The sequence below is a fragment of the Takifugu rubripes genome, chromosome 12, assembly GCF_901000725.2.
Source record: "Takifugu rubripes chromosome 12, fTakRub1.2, whole genome shotgun sequence".
Classification (NCBI taxonomy): domain Eukaryota; kingdom Metazoa; phylum Chordata; class Actinopteri; order Tetraodontiformes; family Tetraodontidae; genus Takifugu; species Takifugu rubripes.
This window is the reverse complement of record NC_042296.1, coordinates 12345691-12365675: the sequence shown is the minus strand read 5'-3', so window position 1 is coordinate 12365675 and position 19985 is coordinate 12345691. Positions and strand designations below refer to the sequence as shown.

The window sequence follows — 19985 nt, the reverse complement described above, 5'->3', positions numbered from 1 at the left end:
GATTAAAACCAAAGTGACTCTTACAGACTCTTACAAGCTAAACAAGCAGAATACGATTAAAACACAAAGCTCAAATGTCACAGAAACAATGGGTCCTCCCGGGGACAATGGGCCGGGTCCGCTCGGAGAATCCTCATTAGTCCTCCAGGGGCCCCGCTGAGGGACAGGAGGACTTCTGCATCATCTGAAGGCTTGACCAAGGAGCTTTGTGCAGGTTTTATGAGGCTCTATGGAACATGAGATGGCGCGGGTGTCGTGCCAGCGGCCACATATAATGTTACTCGGCCCTAAATCAAGACTGCAACAGTGGCGCTGGAGCACGGATGACAGGACATCATATAAGGTGGTGAATGAATGACAGGAGGCATTTGATGGACGGGACTGAGCGTCCCACACAATGGAAGCTTTAATTCGGAGTTTGCCAGGCATTAACCATTGCTAACTACAAAGGAGCGATAGCAGGGCGATAAAGGCAATCAAAGCAAGACGTCTGAGGTGACCCTGGTGAAACGATGTCGAGGGCTGCTCACAGCCACGTGTGACCGAGGCTAACTGAAGCCGCCCTGTTTACTCGCCAGGGTGCCGAGCAGCTGCCAGAACTCTGGGAAGGTCAGCTCCCCGTCGTTGTCCTCGTCCAGAGAGCCCATCAGCTCCGCCATGGCCCTGGGGTTACCGGCGTCCTGTGGGTGATCACAGATCACAGCAGAGCCCTGGTTAATGCTCCTGTGCAGTTTCAGCCTCGCGAAAAGTCTGTCCTGCCCCCTATCGGCCCAGTCTGGTAGTGCTCATGCATGAATAGGAGATCATTACAATGACATAATTTAAAAAAAGAAAAGCCTGCAGGAGCAAAAACATGTATTTACTCACAGCCGTCAGAGTCGATGTTAAAGCTGTGTGACAGAAACAGATATTTTCTGGCTCAAAGTGTTCTAGCGTTTAAAAAGTTGACTTGTTTTACTGGGTCAGAACACAAAGAGGGTGGATTTTGCGGGTCTTTCAGCCCCACCCGACCCGAACAGCAGAGAATATTTAATCACAACAATCCACAGAGGAGAAAATGAGCGTGATAATAATCTGTTTGGCTCGTTAAAACACACAATGTGTTGGGGCATCGACCATGTTTGTGAATGATGGAATATCTTCAGATATCGAAGTAAAGTCAGCTTGACAGCAGCATTTGGCTCTCGCCGACCTTCAGGATCTACCTTGACAAAGTTGGGCAGCTGAGAGGTCACCAGGTTGTGGAACTCCTCCTTGCTCAGGGTGCTGGAGGACCCATCTTTCCCAGCAAAGGTCTTGAACTGGGAGACGAGGGTGCAGATGGCGGCTTCCATGGTGGCTTAAATTCAAAAAGAAAGATCTGAGGAAAGCTTCAAACCGAGAGACGTGTGGCGCTGGGCGACCCAGCCGGCCTCACCTGTTGCGTTGTGCGTGGAGCAGGTACCGAGAGCGCGTCCCAACGCTCTGACCGCCGCCTCTTCCCATTTATACGCCTCATCTCTGCTCCCTGATGCACAGGTCAGCGGAAAACAGGCAACCTGCCCCCGTCTCCCCCATCCAGCTGCGAGACACAAACACACACAGCAGCGTGTCCTCTGAAGGACGAGCTTGTCCTGATGGCAGCACAATCCCGCTGCGCCGCGTGTGCACACCGAGCCGTTTGGTGACAGCGTCACTTTAATCACAATCCTGCCGCCTCAGCAGGAGCAGCTTGGGGTGAAACGTGGCCCGGGACGACGCGCTTTCACAGGCACAATCTGCAAAAGGGAATAAATCACATTTGTTTTCCCCCCCTCAAGCCTTTATTTTGGATAGCGCGTTTCCTGTTTGTGGAACTGGAGGCGCGATAAGCCCCACAAGGCCGCAGTCCTCAGCGCTCGCTTGCGTTCTTGGTGTCCGTCTGCGCTTGTGAATGTCACCCGTCGCTCTGACTGTTGTATCTGGACGTGAACGCGTGGGCTCGGCCTCAGAAATGCCATAAAGGATGCCTGTCATGCCGGCGCTTCCATTTCCTGCGTGAGTCACAGCGCCGACATGAAGCTCGTACGATCCTCCTCTAGCAAGAATTCCACTCTAGCAGGAAATAACTGGAGGCTTGAATGAGGACAAACGGGACATGTGGTGCAAACTTTATTGAATTCAACACTGCTTTCCTAAAAGAGGACAAAACTGATGATGGAAACGCTCCAAAGCTACATTGTCCAAAGGCTGATTTACTTCTGAGCTACTTCCTCTAAAAATAAGCCCTATTGTCACGCCAGAAAAACACCTCAAACGTGCAATTCGACCTTGGCGATACGTCCACGAACGCATCTGCTGAGGCGAAGCTTTCTGCCCATTCCTTTGGTCAAAAAGAAAACGTCCACCAGAACCAAGGCGGCTTCGCCCCCTGGACCTCCAGCCTCTTCAGCTCTGTCTCAGGAGCAGTACAGATGCACAAAGTGTAAACTTTATCTTCCTTTTACAGCATGAAAATGGCGACCATAATAATAATAATAATAATAATAATAATAATAATGAAGGCACATATGCAGCTGGTAAACTAAACTTGAGATCTAAAGTGAAATTGTGACACATTCAATGTCTACAGCCTTGGGAAAAGTCTGTGGTTATTCAAAAAAGAAAAGAGTGCAGTGAGACGACAAAATAAATAATCAGCTAACAGGTCAAAGCTGCTTCCAAAGCCGGAGGATCAGAACCCTCCATCCCAATCTCTTCACTTTTGACTTCACATCCACCTAATGAGCGAAAACGACCACAAAGAAAAATGAAAAGGAAACGCGCTCAAGCTTGTGCACAAAAGTCACGATTTTTAAAGTCCGATTTTATCTTTTGATGTTTTGATCGGAGTAACTTCTTCGTCACCACGTGTGGGCGTCGCTCCGGTTCCGCGACGCCACAGCGGGAGAACAAAGACAGTGAAAACACTTTCTGGCTTCAGATCTCAGGTCCAGAGGTCAGAAGCAGAACTTTGCTGCGGGGCGTTCAGGATCCGGGAGATCCAGCCTTTGACGTCGCCATGGCGACGCGGCACAAACGATCAGATTCGCGCCCAGTCAGACGGGAAGTAAATGTGGTCGTTTCAGGAAAGTGCTGTAGTGACCGAGCGCTTCTCCCGTTGCGTTTTCCAGCATCAGTCGACACAAACCAGTCATTAAGACCAGTAAAGGAAAAAAAAGGGGGAGGACGAAAAAGGAAAAACCGCTTTGGGCTCTCAAATATCGCTCTGTCTCTGTGTGTGTGTGTGTGTGTGTCTGTGTGTGTGTGTGTGTACGCACTGGCCCAAACCTGCTGCCGACACCAAACTGGTCTAACCGGATCTGATTCTCATGCTCTACCACTGAAGAGTTCCACACGACTGGAGGAAAACTGGTGTCTGGAAACGTGGAAGCGTGGGAAAAAAGCCCAGAAAACCAGGAATCCCTCCAAAAGGAAATGTTACCTTCAACCTTTGCAATGAGACGCCAATAAAGACTAAAATGCACGAACGTTTTCTCCAGTACAATCTGCTTTGAGATGTGAAGATGAAGAGCAACATGCGCTGCATTGGGGGGGGGGACACTGTACAGCAGAGGAACATCCACACGGCACATTATCCAAGGTTTCATCAGGAGACGTGACTTGACAGAGGTAGGTAACAAGAACTAAGTCGAAGATGACAAGTACAAGTCTAGCTTATATAATTAAAGACTTGGGGATGCGTTTATGAGAGGCACCACCACCGTGCACCAGAAGCTACTACAATTACAGCTCTGTTGGGGGAAAATGGAGGCGAGAAATGTCTTTTTTTTTCATGGCTTGTGCTGCATTTTTGTGTTGAATGTGACTCATTTCCCTCCCCACTCCGTTTAAGCCGTGGCAGCAAACTTCCACAGGGCTTCCCTCTCAAACTCCTCCATCTCCTCCTCCAGGGAGTCGTCTTTCTTCTTTCCACCGCGCTCTAAAACGTCTACCGCGTCCTCCAGAATGTCCGCCACGTTCGCCGCAAAGCCGCTGAACAGCACTTTGTCGTGGACGAAGACGCCGTCCTGGAAGAAGTCTGCCGTCAGCCTGTGGATCTTGTCCCTGCTGTCGGGCGAGGAGCCCTCGAGCTTGCTCAGGTAACCCTCCAGGAGCTCCTCGAACTCCGGCAGCTCCACGGGGTAAAGCCCTTCCTGAGCGGCGCACTGCTCCACTGAGGTGCAGCCCAGCGGGCGGAGGATGCGCCGGAGCTTCTGTTCCTGGTCCCTCCAGAAGTCGTTGTGGTTGTGCTGCTGCTGCCGTCTGTGCTGGTGGTGCTCCTGGGGGGGGTTCTTTCCAGGCCGACTGTGCCAGGGCTTCTCCTTCCTCCGCTCCTCCCTCTCTTTTCTCCGCTCTCCTTTCTTCCTCTCCCACTCAGCTTGGTGTTTCCTCCAGGCCTCTTTATGGGAGTTTTCCTTCTGAGCCCTTTGCTCCTTCTTCTTGTCCTCTTTTCCTTTCCATTCTTCTTCTCTACTCTGCTTGTCTTTCTCCGATTTCCGCTTTTTCTTGTCGTCCTTCCTCCAGTTGTCCTGCTGGTGACTCTTGCCCTTGTAGCCCTTCCCTTTGGGCTCCCGCTGCTTCTTTGCGGACCACTTCTCCACTTTCTTAGAAAGCTCTTTCTGGATTTCTTCCAAATGATCCCGCACTCGTTTCCTGTCGCTGCCATCTTCGATCATGCCTTCCAGTCTCTTCCTGCTCTCGTCCAAAAGAACCTTCTGCCTCTTCAGTTCTTCCTTCAGTCTTCCTTCCTTATTTTTATCCCTTGTCTCAGCTCCAGGCCCCTCTCTCTCCTCAGTTCGTGGAACAGGGCTCGGGTTAGATGGAGGCGTTTGCTGATCATCTGTCAACGATTTAGGACATAAATGTGGTTCAAAGTCAAACTAAAAAAAGTCTCCAGCAGCCGTACAAAGACTCCTAAACCTTTCAGTACCTTATATGGAGCAAACAGGTAGTGAAAGAAAGTTAATGTTTGCCACGTTATACCTATGAGCTGGCTGAGTTCGGTCACTCTGGCTCTCAGACTCTCCAGCTCCGTCTTCAGCTCTGGCAGAAACAGGAGCTCCTTCCTCAGGTTTGCGTTTTCTTTTTCCAGATCGGCTTTGCCCGTTTCATCTCCGCTCGTTGCGACCGCCTTCAGAGCCAAGTCCAGCTGCTCTTTCTGGGACTAGGACGCAAAAGGAAAAGACTCGGCGTGGAGCGAAAACTGCCGGACGCGTCAGCAGAGGGATGAAAAGGGCGACTCTGACCTGCAGCTGAGACTCCAGCTGAGCGATTTGTTGGTTTTCCTGCGTGAGTTTATCCAGGAGCATCTTCATGTCCTGCGGATCGCCGACGAGCCAGTCCTGCATTGGGAACATTTGGCAGTAATTTGACATTTATTTTGAAAAACGAGCCCGTCCGTAGCTGTAGATGTGTGTCCAATATTCTGGGACTGTTTAACGTAGACGTTAGCAGGAGCTACCGAAGGTGCAGGAAGGGAGAGCGAGAAACGGCGTGAACAGACCTCGCTTTGTTCGGCGTCGCTCGATTCCGAGTCGTCGAAATCACCTGTCGGAGCAGAAACAACACACCCTTCACACAGGTCCCACAGCAGCCGCGTTTATTGACACACAGCTGCCAGCCTGTCTTACAACACCACACCGTGCTGTTGCTGTGGCGACATGCCCACAGTTCTTGAACACAACACGGGCATTTTTAAAATTCCTGCGGCTACGATAGGTTAGTTTTCAGCAGGACATTCCAGAGGGTGAGAGAAGCCGATCAAATGGGCGTATGTGTTATTTGCCATTAGCTGCTACACAACTGAGGCAGCAGGCGCAGAAGCTTAACCTGCTGCCTTCCCGTTCCTCACGGACCTACCCGCATCCAGGTCGGAGAGCAACCCTGTTGACAAAGTACAGCTCAGTCAACAACAACTGTCGATTGCCAACGGCTGAAAATGGCTTTTGTAATAAGTAAATATCAGCAATTTGGACTTTCAAGGCTGTAATCTGCCGGTAAAAACATGTGGCTGGTCTGATGAATGTGTCTTTACAATCCGAACTCCATGAAACTGATTTTATCTGGCCTTGATTAACATAAAAAGCAAAGACAAGCTGGCAGGCTGAGCTGTGGCGGAGGGCATCGTACCAGAGAGGAAGAGGGAACCTAAGAAGAGCAGCACCAGAGCACCCACAATGCATTTGTTCAAGGAGAACCACGACTTTTCCTCTTTCTTCTTCTCAGCCAGTTTGAACTCCACTTCCTCCTCCTCCTCCTCCTCGTCTTCCTCATCCGACCTTCTTAGGTTTGCTGCTTCAAACGATGGGATGTTCCTCCTTCTCAGTCCATCGTCAAATCCGCTGAATGGTCCTGAAGAGGGAGGAGGAGGGAAGACTTTCACCAAGAGTCCCAGCAAACATAATATTTCAGTGACTGCTGGCTCTCGTAAAACATGAAGTGGACACATCAATAAAAGCAGAAGAATGCAAATCCTTTAGAAAAAGATCATTCCATGCATGGGAATGGGTTTCCTGCCCTTTTGTCACCCTGATAAATCCCATTCCAGATGGTAGAGCCACATGTTCTGCAACAGCACGTATTTTCTGCAAACGCGAGCACCAACTCCAAATATCACGTAAGTGCTCATTTGTTTAAGCGCGAGTTCCCACTGTGCAAAGCAGCGGCGGCCTGAACGCCCGGGGGCTCCGCAAACACCGTTTTCACAACGCCACAATTACTTAATGGTAATGTGATCAAACCTTCCTTTGTCTGGCAATTAAGGCCGATTTGTACCACGAAAGCGAGTCCACAACTTTCGCTCTCCGTTTTTTTTCCCCAGACCTCAAAAACGGGTTTTAAACGCTCCATCCTCAACAGCGTTTGACATCATCTGTCTTATCCCACAATTTAGACGCTGCAGAGCTTAAACAAAGCCTGGAGACCGGTCCCGTACCTTCTTCGTCTTCCTCCTCATCTTCCATCTCATCCGGAATCTCGGCTTGCTCCATTTCTTCCTTTTCACCGGGCGTTTCCTCCTCCGTCTCCTGTGAACCCACCAGCTCTGGAGCAGGAAGGTCATCTGCGGGGCTGGATGCTTCCGTTCTCTCCGGAGCAACTGCGACGTCAGCGTCGGCGTGTGCCGCCGCGGCGCCAACGGCTGCGAGCGTCTCGGTGGTGATGCCCACCCCAGACCCAGCGGAATCCACAGGACTCTCCTCCGCAGCTGCAGCGGGACTCGAATGGAAGAGGGACGGTTGCTCGGCAACAACGGGACCCTCGGATGAGACGGGAAAGACGCTGGGCTGCTCGGGCTCCACTGGTGGGAGTAACGAAGATGGAACATCGAGGGGAACCCCCAAGCTAATGTTGGTCACGGATGGTGTAGCTTCCAATAGCTCATTATCACTCGGGGAAGTTGTCACGATGTCGTGGATGACCGGGGGCTGACTCTCCACGCTCAAGTCCAGATTAGAAGGAATGGGTCCTTCACTGGATTCCGGGCAGGTCTCTTGGCACACCTGGAGATCGGACGGGATGGAGAAACCTTTCTGTTTAGGGTTCAGAAACAGCATTTGTGGTTTTTTCTGTGTTTGTTTTATTTATTTCCGAAAATGCTAAAATAACAACAATAACAATAACAAAGTGAGGAAAAAAGGAGGACAAATAAAACAACAATAGACTGAACAACAGAAGAATTCTAGCTTCCTTTTAAAAGATATTTCCATCAAACGATTTCAAAGCCAGCTACTGCGGCTGGTGACAAATTCAGAATGCAGTGGAATTTGTTTCCTCAGTTTTAAAGACGCTCCGTCATGTACCAACCTGGTGGCCTTCTTCAGACAAAACCGCTTCTATGGAAAGATCGCTGGGCTTAAACTCCACAGCTGCCCCTAAGGTGACATCAAAGTAAGCAAACGTCGGTAAATCTAAAAAGATCCATTTGAGCCATCAGTGCAGATTTGGGGGGGGCCTCATCAGTACCTGTCGCCTCCTCAGAGAGACTCGGGACGTCACCCAGGCTCTCGGTGCCGTCGTCCACGGGCCCCACGTTCTCAACAGCAACCTCCTGTGGAGTGACAGCAGATTGGTCTTAACGTCAGGGTTCTTCCAGTCGTACGAGCAGGTGAAAGTCTTTGATATTTACCCAGTGTTTAGTATTTACACTGGTGCACAGCAAAGGCAAATATTGAATTTACATAAAGTTAAAAATGATCCACTGCTTACTAGAAAGTAATATCCTCTATGAAAATAGCCACCCATAAAAGCCAGACAGTAATTGATTTACTTTTTTTTGAGGATCGATGGTGCATTTAACAGCAGTAGATCTTATTTTGAAAACCATTGAGGAGTTAACAGTAATCTAGAGGCATGTCGAATGCCTGCGCTAAACACACCTAGAGGAACACAAATTCTCCCTTTGTTTAGGGATACGTTTACAAAAATACAGTGTTCGCCTACAGATCACAGGGGTCACTTCAAATAGGTAGAGAAGATAGAGTGTAAAAATATTTGCAGAGTGTTAAATCCACAGCAAAACACATAGTGGCCCTTGGAAAAAACCCTGACAAAACAGGTCGTTGGCCAAATACACAACTGAGGTACATAAAGTGACTGACGACATCATATGGTGCATTTTGAACAACGCCATCTTTGTGGGAAACGTTGGGCCGCAAGTGCTGACATGTGGAATTTCAAACAGAGCTCCAAGAAAAGAGAAAAAACAATCCTCTAGATTATACCAATTATGGAAAAGGGCTTGAAGCGCAGTTCCGAGGCCCGGTTGTGTGTCTTACCTCCGGGGAAAGGAGGGTCCAACTGTTGGTGGAAGAGCCGCTGCTGCCCGTGCTGTTGCTGTGGTCGGACATCGCCCTCTGCTGGATCAACGACGCACAGCGGGGTGCAGATTGAGCTCTCGGATTCTGCAGACGACCACAGAAACAACGTGTCATCGTTGATCAACAGGCCCGAAGCAGAATTTGCAGACTCTGAGCTCGGTTATTAGTGTGGATGCACACAGGCTGCGCTCCAACTCACTTACATGCAGACAGGTTTGAACAGAGGATCACAGGCAAATGATTGACCGGAGCTATATTTTGGCTGCTGTGTGGTTCGTTATAGCAGCCGTATTGTAAGACGACGCAATCGTGCGGCTGCGTCTCGGCTCGGTACCGAATCCGTTGCACACACGGGATCAGCAGCAGATTGTCGCTGATACAAGTTATGTAACGGTATCATGGCATCCATAACACAACGCTGCGCAATTGGGGGGAAAAAGCGTCCCAGTCACCAAAGCGGAACCGTCCCTATCAAATGATTCGTATTAAAGCCTGCGATTCATTCTGATCCACACGTAAGAGCTATTAGTGTGGTGAATAAATGACCCAAAATGGCTAAAATCCAGACACGAACAAACCAGCCATCCAGAAACGAGCAAAAGAAGAATAACACTCACTAGCCGACAACGTCGTGCTCGTTAGGCTTCTCTTAAGCGCATATAAGAAACGAAATAGAGAGGGTAGCGTTGTTGTAGAGCTCAATTTAAAGCTCCATTCATGATGGTAAACAAAGGAAGGAAGGCTGAATATTCCCAAATGCTACTCTTCCGCGTTCTCCCTCAGGCCCCGCTATTAGCGAGCGCTAAATAAAACCCTTCCATGTCTATCCATGTAAATACTAAGAAACCGGTGTATTTACCTTTCTAGCTCACTCCTCACACACTTGTCTTTTTCCACTCCAAAACGTTATTTTGTATAAGCTGCGCTCGTCTTCTTCGCATGAACTTGGGAACTTTGGGAATTCCAAGCTGCGTCACGTCAACCTAGACACCTTTCGTCCAATGGGATTTCGGGATTTGCTGAGAAGGTCCCGCCTCTAAACCAAGCTGGACCAATCAGACAGAGGTGTCGTGTCAAGATCCCAGCATGATTGACGCTCACAGGTGAAAGTGGCAAGCAGCCGATCCTTCCTCCGGACTTCAATAATACAACTTCATACATGAACCTTACCCTTAAAACGCACGCGTGCACACATACACACACACACGCACGCGCGCGCGCATATATATATAAATATATATACACACACCAGCAGAAGGCAAAGGCTTGCGGAACCAGCCAGACCTTGACACGTCTGCAAAACTATATTTAAACTGCGGGACTATACTTACCAGGACGGACAGCCCCTGTCTCCAGTTGCCCAAAGTTTCATCATCTGACTCTTTGATAAACCTAAAATCGGATCAGGTTAATTTTGATCTGTGCTTGATTAATGAACATCACGTTTGTCTTGTGCTCAAATATTTGGAATAAGAACCCATTCAAACGTGATAACTGCACCAATTAAATCTCAAACGACGCCATAGATTATCTGGAATTGACGCGCCAGACCAGGAATATTTTGCAGAATAATAAAGTTTTAGCAGGTGTCACCGTGACATCACCCACACTGACTGGCTAAATCAAATATGTATATATTGGCTATGGCACCATGACCTTGGTCTCTTCCTGACTCCTTGGACTCAAATTTGCAACAGGTTCAAAGACGACACTTCACCCTTCCCTGTCCCACCTGGGGCAGAAGGACACGTGCTGTGTGTGAGGATGCTGTTTGTTGACTACAGCTCAGCTTTCAACACCACAGTCAATATGAAGATCACCCAAAAGCTCTGGATCCTGGGACTCTACACATCTGTTTGTAACTGGATTGTGAGCTTTCTGACGGACAGACCCCAAATGCTTCTGATGACCCACGACTGTGCGGCCAAGCAGAGTTCCTTCAGGAAATGTAAGGGAAGAGGTCACAACCCCATTTTCGGGGTGAGAGGTAGAGGAGGTTGTCTTCTTTGAACTCCTTGGTGTGCACATCAGTGAGGACCTCTGCTGGACCACCCACACCACTGCAGTTTTAAAGACAGCACACTAAAGACTGGATCTCCTGAGAAGACTGAGAGGAGTTGGACAGAGTGCCTTTGCACTCTACACCTTCGACAGGTGAACCAATTACTGGCTCCATTACCATCTAGTACAGCAGCTGCTCCCTGCAAACCATTTTCAACTCCAGAAAAGCACTTAAAACCACCCCACTCACCCCAGCCAGAGACTCTTCTCTGCTGCTTTCTGGTAAGACACTACTGGAGAAGCTGCAGATGGACTACCACACTCAAAACAGCTTTATTCGTCACTGCCATCAGACTGCTAAACCGTGATAGTTGTGTGTGTACATACATATATCACATTACTTATAACATTCATTAAAAATGAAAGTTATTTTTGAAAGTATAGTCTTCAGAGCAGATTATGCCTCTCTGAGTCCAAAGGTTCAGGAGTGTTTCCGTGATAGAATTTGTTCTATATTACCTGCGTTATTACAGTAAAACTCGGTCACCGATTATGTCATAATACTAAAATCAGAAGACTTCCTGTAAACTGTGCGCACAGTTTTCAGTTGACCAATCAGAGGAACCACTGGCTGTGTCGTCATTTCCGCTTCCAGGTGGTATTGACCAATGAGAGCGGAGTATCGAAGCTCGATTGTCCATTAGAATGAGAGGAGGTCTATTTGAACCATGAGAAGCGGGCTTGTGTCTATTCGAGAGGGAAACAAAGGAACTGGTGAGGACGTGCTACTTTTTGGTGCAGACACTTCAGATTTATTCACTTTGTCATCCGCGTAGCTAACCAACTATAAAAGATAACATTTAACGTGCAGGTATGGCGTCACATTGCAGCTGTAGAAGTGTTGTTTTACTTGAATTGCCAAAGAGAATTGCTGTTATATTCATTACCGTTAGCCAAGCGGCTAGCTATCCTTGCTAAGCAATTAAATGTAGCAGTTTTGCATTTGTCTGTCATGAACCGTTAGGTAGTTATTGCTAGGGTTGGTGTTATTACTACTACTTTTTCTTTTACCTATAATTCTGTCAAATTTAAACTCCCACAGGTTCAGAATCATGGCTCACAAACAGATTTACTATTCCGATAAATACGACGATGACAAGTACGAGTACAGGTTGGTACCACAATCTTTCCAGTCTTGAGCAATAAAGAAGCCGGAGTGTCATTGCCTGAATATTTTGCCGTTCATTCTTGTGATTACCAGACATGTCATGCTACCCAAAGAAATTGCTAAGCGTGTGCCTAAAACCCATTTAATGTCGGAAACGGAGTGGCGGAACCTCGGGGTCCAGCAAAGCCAGGGATGGGTGCACTATATGATCCACCAACCAGGTATGTTCCCCTCCTAAATATGGGCAGTTTTCAAAGTATTGCATCTCATCTTGTTGCATTGCTGGGCCTGATATTTGCATCCATGACACAAGCACACCAGTTCTGAAGTCATTTATATGAAAAAGATTTGTTTAAAGTGTCGCCGTGTCAGCACAAACCAGCCTTTCTATGCCAAAGAGAATTGGAATATTTCAAATTCAGTTTTGTCTTGTTAAATGTTTAATAAATCTAACTATAGGCTCCCTTAGATTTAAAGTTCAGACTCCATGTTTTGCTCACTATGTGCCAAATAAATCAGTGATTTTAGTTCTATGTTGGGTGACACAGGGGGCAGCGGTGGATAGCGGGTGTCTGGGTGCACAACAGGCCTGATTATGACAACTGGGTCATTATCTTTGCTTATTGTGACCTTTCTCCCACCTTTCTAGAGCCACACATCTTGCTTTTCCGGCGTCCTCTGACCACCCCGAAGCCATAATCAAAGGATTCATCTGTCCATCCCAGATCGGTACCACACATCACCACGGCTGTTGGAACCGTCACACGTGTGTGTGTGGTCGTTTCTCGGACTGATCATGTTGGACCAAAGACTGTTGTGTTTTGTGAAGAATGGTTGTTGAGCAAAGGAACACTGGACAAAATAATCATCCGTCTCCGTGGAGGGAAGACTCGGCGCAGGTGCTAAACCCACTCGCTCTGTCTTTGTGACTCGATGTATCTGTTTTCTGAATCTCTTTGGCTGCTCCTTTAGAAGAACCGCTATTACCTGAGGTTTTCATCCTTGAGCTGTCTCGGCAGGGCCCGGTCTTGACACGGCCCTTTCCTAAACTGTCTCCACGTGTGGTTGTTTACTCGCCTGTCGCCGCTTGCTTCAGTAACACTGTAACTCTGCCTGTAACAGTTCCAGCGTGTGCCTGGAACGTCGCATCCATAGGAGTCACCTCGGACTAGTCCGAACCACCCGTGTATTCGCTTTGGCTTTTTAAAACTAACCTTGACTCCGAGTGAGGTGCTCGGTATTTATGAATGTGTCGCCCTTTCTGAAAATAAATAAACTTTACCTTTTAATATCTGCTGGGCCAGTGTCTTGGCAGTAATTTGGGGTTCCGGTGCTGTAGTCCAGAGTTGGCAGGCGTATGGATGCACGTCCTGGTCACAGTCTTGGTGTCTCCCTGGTCTGTCAGCTGCCCTGTTTTTCCCAAATGTCCTGCGTGTCGCCGACTGAACTGTTATTTCGATGTAATCACCAATTGTGCTGAACTTGGAAGGTAAAGAAAGCCCCTTGAACCTATCATGAAGGAATAATGACTTATTCTTCTGCCAGTTGTGGAATAAAGGGAAGGATAATGTGGTGTGGGCCTGATTTAATGGGCTGATGTGGGATGACGCATCCTGGGAACAAGTGGATTTTATTTGAGAACGCCCTCCAATGCTTTGCTCTGTTTTAAATCTCAGCAATGTGTTTTCTACTTGTGTTTAAAGGTGTTGCCGTGGAAACGGGCAGCACTTTTTCTTGCGTTTATTACAGCCTGATGTATTAGAATAATGACTCGAAGCTGGACGATTACCCTGATAATCAGACGGCGGTGCACGTCATCTTATCAGTCACGTGACGAGGCCTGCTGGGATGAAGCTGCCATCTGACGATGATGAAGATGATGAAGTCCAGCCGCCGTGCTTGATGAGGGACGTTCTGGGGTTCTGCCAGCGGCCCAGTCGGGCAGCACCTGCTGTCTGGATTCATGTTTCGTATTAAGGTTCTGAGTACCTGTGATTAAACATCATTATTGCCAGTGCTGCCTAATATAACATATTTTATTAGGCTTCTCATGAATTGTTATTCAAGCAATAGAATTACTGTATAAAAATACAGTTATCCATAATAGTAAAAACTAGTAATTGGTTGGGGGGGGGGGGTTATTTTTAACTGCCTGAGACAATAAGCCCCAACAAATGAGAACAAATCCAACCTGTTAATTTGGTCGTATTTACACCTCAGTTCCAGAACAGGACAAATCCAATTAAGACAAAACACATAAAATTACTACAGCGATTCATCGTCTGACCTGTAGGGGGCAGCAAAGGCAAACACGAATCTTTCCTGTTTTCCACAGTTGCCAGTGTGCTCGCTCTCTGGGTGCCTGTGCGCGTGCGTGTGCGCCAGCACAAACAACCAAAGGTGCGAGCTGAGCTCGTGGCAACCATTGAGCACTGTGGGTAGTAAGAGCACAACTTTGAAAGTCATGGGTAATGGAGGGAGGAAAATATTTTGTGAATCACAGGAAGATTTTTTGGGGAAAATGTTGCCGAAGTAATCGTCCAGGCTGTGATGGTCAGCAATCTCGGCCTCCCGCAGAGATCCAGAGATGTGTGCTGAGCAGGAAAGGATGTTTGCTGCCTGGAGGTTCTGGTGGGGGAGTTTGAGACTCAGAGTCCTGTTGCAGTTTTAAAGGTAAATGATGGCCTGAATCTGCATTTATAGACATGCTGGCGGCTGCAAATTAATGAATCCGTTCTTTGGACTGATGAACTTTAATTATTACCATAATAATTGGAGGCATTGTAAAAAGCTGAAGTGGTTCAAATGTGAGCTAAGATAAGTGACATTTCATTATATTGATTTGGACTCCAGACTAGAGAATATCGTCTCAATTAAGAGATCCATCTTCATGAAACGCTGACATTTACCAAAATCCAATTGTGTCAAAACAAACAAAAATGACCTTGCTTGTAAATGTGGAGCTGGGGTAGCGTGCTCAATCATAAGCCAAGTTAACCCACCAGGTACACGACGTCAGGTCGGAGACTCGCTGTTTTATATGTCCTCATGAGATGTTCTGCACATTTAGGCCTTCAGACAATTCAAATTAAAGGATTAAACAAGCGAGACTCCCCATTTCCGCCATTATCCCTGCCACCATATTTTCAGCCGCCGACGTGCGCTCGATATCGAAGCCTTTCATCGCAGCGCTCCTCTGATAATGTGATGCAAATGAGAAAGGCAACATAAACTTTACTCAAGACGCACGCGCGCTCAAAGGGACATCGCGCGTCTGAGGACTCGCAGGGACCCGTTTTGCTTAATGGCGCCTCATTTTTCTTCCCTGTCAGAAATCTGTCTGTGTTGTTCATTACTCCGCCCGCATAAATCTACCCGGAATCCTGGCGGCCTTGCAGCATCGCAGCTTTTCCAACAGAAACCATCCATTTTCTCCACTTTTGCTGCTTTTAAATGACGTCAGCTGACACTAACGGCTTCTCGCCGCTGTAAAATGAGCCCGAATGACAACAATTATGTTGCGACTGCATTAATTATTAAGAATCAGACGAGACAAGCGGCTGGATAGAGCTGACATCAGGTGCTGGTGATTCTGGTCGTGGAATCACAGCATCTGGACTGTTTGAGTTTGTTGACGACGTTTCACCTCTGACCCAAGAGGCTTCCTCAGTTCTAACTGACATTTGGACATTTGGAGCTCCACTCACCAGGTTGTTGGTGGCTGAGGAGTTAATGAGGGCAGGAGCAACCAGCAACCAGGAGCCTGAAGCTCCAGAGGTGAGTACCTGGACCTCCCAAACGGTCAGAACTGATGACGCCTCTTGGGTGAGAGGTGAAACATCTTCATGGAACTCCTCTGATTCACCAGGATCTGGAGGACTGGGAACCTTCAGACACGTGTTGGTTCATTTGAGGCTGATCCACTCTGGAGGTCATTTATGGTATTTGACAGCCGTGACTGCTTTACACTTTTTTCGGGAAAACTAATGATAAATTGTGGGACTGGAGCTGAAGCCTTGAGCTGTCACGACGCAACAGGGACGCAACACCCACGAGGGCCAGTAAAAAAGCCCGAACTTCAATCTAAAAACAGAATCTTTTGTGAACTCAACAACCGTCGTTTTCAACCTTCTCCCGTCTGTGAGAAAAATCACGTTTTCCACAGGAGAAAAAGACGGAACCCGGAGGAACGGCGGGAACACGTCTCGTACTGGTTGGACGCCACCCTTCGCCACGCAGTGTTAGACGGCGAGGCCGTGTTCACGGGTGGCAGGGACGACCCCGCAGCGATGACCAAACACACCGAAGATGCAACACTCGGATCTGGGATTTAACTTCTGGGACCTGATCCAGTGACCGTGGTGTCACTGCCTCCTGATCCACAGTCACCACGGCTTTGGAGTCAGGTTTAATACGGCCAGACCATAAATTATTATCCAGGAATTGTGTTTTTGTTCCGTCTTCCTGTGTATTCGGTGTGAAAGTTCTATTCTAAAGCGAGAGTCTGGTGCTATTACGTTGATCCAGGTTCATGAATAATTGAAAGTAAAAAGAAAAGTGGCGAGAGGAAAGCGTGAATACGGAGAACGGGTGCGAAGACGGTTAAAGATGAGAAACGGCAGAGGGGAGTTTCACAGCAGGACGACGGGGGGGGGAGACACCGAAAGACCCGAGTGGAAGGAGGTAAAAAGGACACGAGAGAGACATGAACAGAAATTAGGGATGAAGGAAATCAGAGAGAGAGAAAGGACACAGGGAGGGAGAAGGTCAGGCGGAGGGAGGAAAAGTGCTCCGTGAGAGGGGGTATTTATGTTAGAGTGTCGTCCGCCCAGCAGGGATGCCTCCTAAAAGGAAGTTTGATACGGACCGGGAGAGGAAGGGGCCGCCGTTACAAAGACGGCTGATTGAACAAAGAGCCCCAAATTGCTCCATTAGACTGTCCAGAAAATCAGCTTCTAAAAATGAATTTTCCAGCAGTGCAAAATTATTCATGAGCCATCTATCAAAGTGTACACAAAAACCTTGATTCAGGCCCAGAACAACACACCGTCTGCGTTAAATTAACCTCTGAATAATAGATTTCCTATCATGTATAATTTAGGTAATGCGATTTAGACGTCGACGTCAAAGCGGAACGGTCAAATGAAACCAAAGGATAAAACGAACCAACGTGTGAAGAAGAGGTCAAAGGTCAGTGGAGAACATGATGCCGTCCGTGAAAAACAAATGCAAACTCTTCACCACCAGAGCCGGAGCTGCGCCGACCTGCCGACCTGCTGGCATTCTTAAATATAATCCCGCCTGATCCAGGAGTGGGAGGCAGATTTTGGCACACATCCGAATGCACGATAACTTGTCATAATAATATACGTTTCGAGCCTGTATTTGCAGAGCTGCTGTAGTTCTGTATTATTTAGGCACCACATATTCATAAAAAGTATCATTATAAAGACTTGCCGCCCTCTGTCGGCCGTAGGCTGTTGCTTTTCCATTAGACCGTCGTGGCCATTTTGCATTAATGCCATTTAAACTGAAACAAATCTGTTCCTCTACAATAACAACATCAGTGTTTAAATTGAGTCCCTGTAAAATTACTTCCTACAAATTAGTCTGCCAGGGGACACGAAGGCTGTATGACCAACCACACCTATGATTTATGTTTAGAGTCAGTTTCTTTCCTGTAAAAAGAACCACCAGAACAACCAGCTGCAGCCCCCCCCCGCCTGCTGTCAATCACAGATCTCAAAGCAACACACTCAGACAAGGTCAAAGGTTGACTAGATGTGAAATATATAATCATTATTGTTATGCTTGCATACGGAATTGATCAAATATCTTGTTTGCTGAAATGAAAAGTAACTGAAAAACCAGGAAAAAAAGGCCCTTTTACAGGTTGGTAGTAAAGTGAGCGCCCCCTGGTGGACACAGTGACACTGGCAGCAGCCTCACAGCCCCGCCAACATAACGCCCGCTCCCCCTGTGCTTCGCGCCCCCCCAGGTCGACCACCACCGTGACTGAGCGGCGTCTACCGAAGGTCAGAAGCGCTGAATGGGAACGCCGCTCAGCGTTGAGGCAGACTGCCACGACCTGCTGCGGCCGCTACCGCCAGCGTCTGTAAATCAGCTTTAGGAGGAAATCCATATTTTATGCAACCTGTGCTCGGACAGAAAAGGCCAAACCTGCACAGACTCTCTTGCACCTTAACGACGACCACTGAGGGAAGAGGAGCAGTTCTAACTAAAGTTACGTATGTTAGCGGCTCCTCGGCTGCCACCCGTGCACTAGGACACTGGTATCTGCGTCTTCCTGCTCCATATGCTTCTATATATAGTCCAGCGACTGTTGCAGGTCAAGTTAGTCTCCCTCAGATGTTCTTTTCAACATCAGTTTCTAATTTTCTTTGCATTTTCCATTAAATTGTCTGGATCCTTTGGTTCTGTTGTTAGCAGGGAGCAGCGACAGCCGGGGACGGCGCTCCATCTCCAGCTGGCTTCACGATGCCTGAACCACCGTTCTTCCTGCCAGCCCGGCATCAGCTGCTCACATGGACACGTGCCTCCTCATCCCGGACGAGGGTTTGCTGCTGCGGTCGCCCTGTCGGGACCCTAAAACGTGCACGTCCTCATCCTCGGTGGACTCCTGCTTCGGCCTGTTCAGTTAATAAAGGGCTGAGTTAGAGCTGATGGAAGGCTGCCGTGAACCCTGATGAAAATAAGAAACTCAGGATCGTGTTCCGCGCGCCACAGAAAAGACTTTTATTTCACGGAACATTTGCGATCGCACTTGAGCGATAAAGTCTCGGGGATATTGTTCTGCTGTGGCAAATTATCTGATGGGGAGCTGATGATTTGTCATTTCATCACGCGCTGCTCTTGTATATTTCATTTCCGACCTGAGGAAGACCATCTGTTGTTGAAATAATTCTTGTCATATCACATGACAAATCTCCCCCCAGCCGAGGTCCAGAGCTGCCAGGGAACCAATCTCGGCACCGGTGGTGTCATTTTTCTTTAGCAATTACAGGCGGCAATAATTCAAAATGATGAGTTACAGGGAAAAAGTGTATTTGTGGAAAACATTGGTATAAAACCTTCTCTTTCGCACTTGTGAGCAGCTGTCGTGCAGGACCGGCTGCACTAATGTTGGGCGAACGCTGACAGCATCATCAATATGTAGCATTTAGCTAAATGTTTTTATTGCGTATTAAGATGCAGAACTACCTTTATTTATTTTCTTACCTTTTGAGGGATTTCACAAGTTTTTCTCTCTAAAAAGAATCAAAAAACCTTCTGAACGTTCTGGAATAATGACAAAATGCTGTATTGTAATTATGAGCTCAGCAGAAGTCTATTGGGTTCATCCTCTGGTGCGACGCTCGTGGTCCTTGAGGTGGAAGCCTGAGCGCGTTCCAACTCATCCCCTCGCTCCGATCACTCCTGTTGATATAAAGGTCCTGGCGGTGTCAGGCATCGATCGGCTCCCAGGAGCCACTCTGGCACCTCTGGTCATTTTCAGATGTTTGGATGTTTGTTCACAGGCACGTTGCTGCTTAGCCGCATCGATCGAAACCCCTCAGACTCGTCGGACTTTCTGGAGAGAGTTGTTCAATGTGTTGGCCCTGTTGAGAAGGATATTGAAGTTGACACTGAGGGTTCTTTCTTGAGCCGGCTGGCTGGACTCGCTGGCACCCTGGGTCCTTCAGGGGGAGGAAGTCAAGCTGCTCGTCCTTCCTGGGCTGAACTGGAGACGGAGCACCTGTTTGGGAACGTTCAGTCTCTTCTGGTTCACTCTGCATCGTTCCCCCGAGGGAGCTTTAAGGCTCACGGCATTATTAGCAAACCACATTTTCCTCATTATGTCCTGAAACACGGAGAAAATAAACTCAAACTGCCGGCTGTATTTCCAGGAACTCTGTGAAATCGATTTTAGGGCTCAGTCTCGATTTCCAACCTTGGCAGATCTTTAAAGGTCTTTTAATCGTGAGCATTTTCCCTCTCCT

At 48.0% G+C, this 19985-nt stretch overlaps 3 protein-coding genes across 8 annotated transcripts; 1 reads left to right on the top strand and 2 right to left on the bottom strand.

Moving 5' to 3' along the window:
- Positions 1 to 367: 367 nt before the first annotated feature.
- LOC115251659 (protein S100-A13-like) lies at positions 368 to 1966 on the bottom strand. The gene is made up of 3 exons (XM_029844642.1): positions 1418 to 1966; positions 1206 to 1339; positions 368 to 680 (listed from the first exon to the last, which is right to left on the bottom strand). Exons 2-3 carry the CDS (start codon positions 1332 to 1334, stop codon positions 549 to 551), a joined length of 261 nt encoding a protein of 86 aa, XP_029700502.1. The 5' UTR covers positions 1335 to 1339; positions 1418 to 1966; the 3' UTR covers positions 368 to 548.
- Positions 1967 to 2117: 151 nt separating this feature from the next.
- Positions 2118 to 9831, bottom strand: pbxip1a (pre-B-cell leukemia homeobox interacting protein 1a). 5 transcript variants are annotated; one of them, XM_011609430.2, is made up of 11 exons: positions 9676 to 9831; positions 8775 to 8900; positions 7963 to 8047; positions 7804 to 7871; positions 6935 to 7529; positions 6130 to 6351; positions 5860 to 5883; positions 5504 to 5547; positions 5247 to 5342; positions 4984 to 5164; positions 2118 to 4840 (listed from the first exon to the last, which is right to left on the bottom strand). In XM_011609430.2, exons 2-11 carry the CDS (start codon positions 8844 to 8846, stop codon positions 3849 to 3851), a joined length of 2379 nt encoding a protein of 792 aa, XP_011607732.2. In that variant the 5' UTR covers positions 8847 to 8900; positions 9676 to 9831; the 3' UTR covers positions 2118 to 3848. The 5 variants fall into 5 exon arrangements, with proteins under 5 accessions (XP_011607732.2, XP_011607734.2, XP_029700496.1 ...); XM_011609432.2 differs by having other exon boundaries at positions 6935 to 7499; XM_029844636.1 differs by lacking the exon at positions 9676 to 9831 and adding an exon at positions 9434 to 9579.
- Positions 9832 to 11460: 1629 nt separating this feature from the next.
- On the top strand, positions 11461 to 13559 carry LOC115251817 (cyclin-dependent kinases regulatory subunit 1). 2 transcript variants are annotated; one of them, XM_029845475.1, is made up of 4 exons: positions 11461 to 11591; positions 11920 to 11988; positions 12079 to 12206; positions 12635 to 13559. In XM_029845475.1, exons 2-4 carry the CDS (start codon positions 11930 to 11932, stop codon positions 12682 to 12684), a joined length of 237 nt encoding a protein of 78 aa, XP_029701335.1. In that variant the 5' UTR covers positions 11461 to 11591; positions 11920 to 11929; the 3' UTR covers positions 12685 to 13559. The 2 variants fall into 2 exon arrangements, with proteins under 2 accessions (XP_029701335.1, XP_029701336.1); XM_029845476.1 differs by having other exon boundaries at positions 11467 to 11688.
- The last annotated feature ends 6426 nt before the right edge of the window (positions 13560 to 19985 follow it).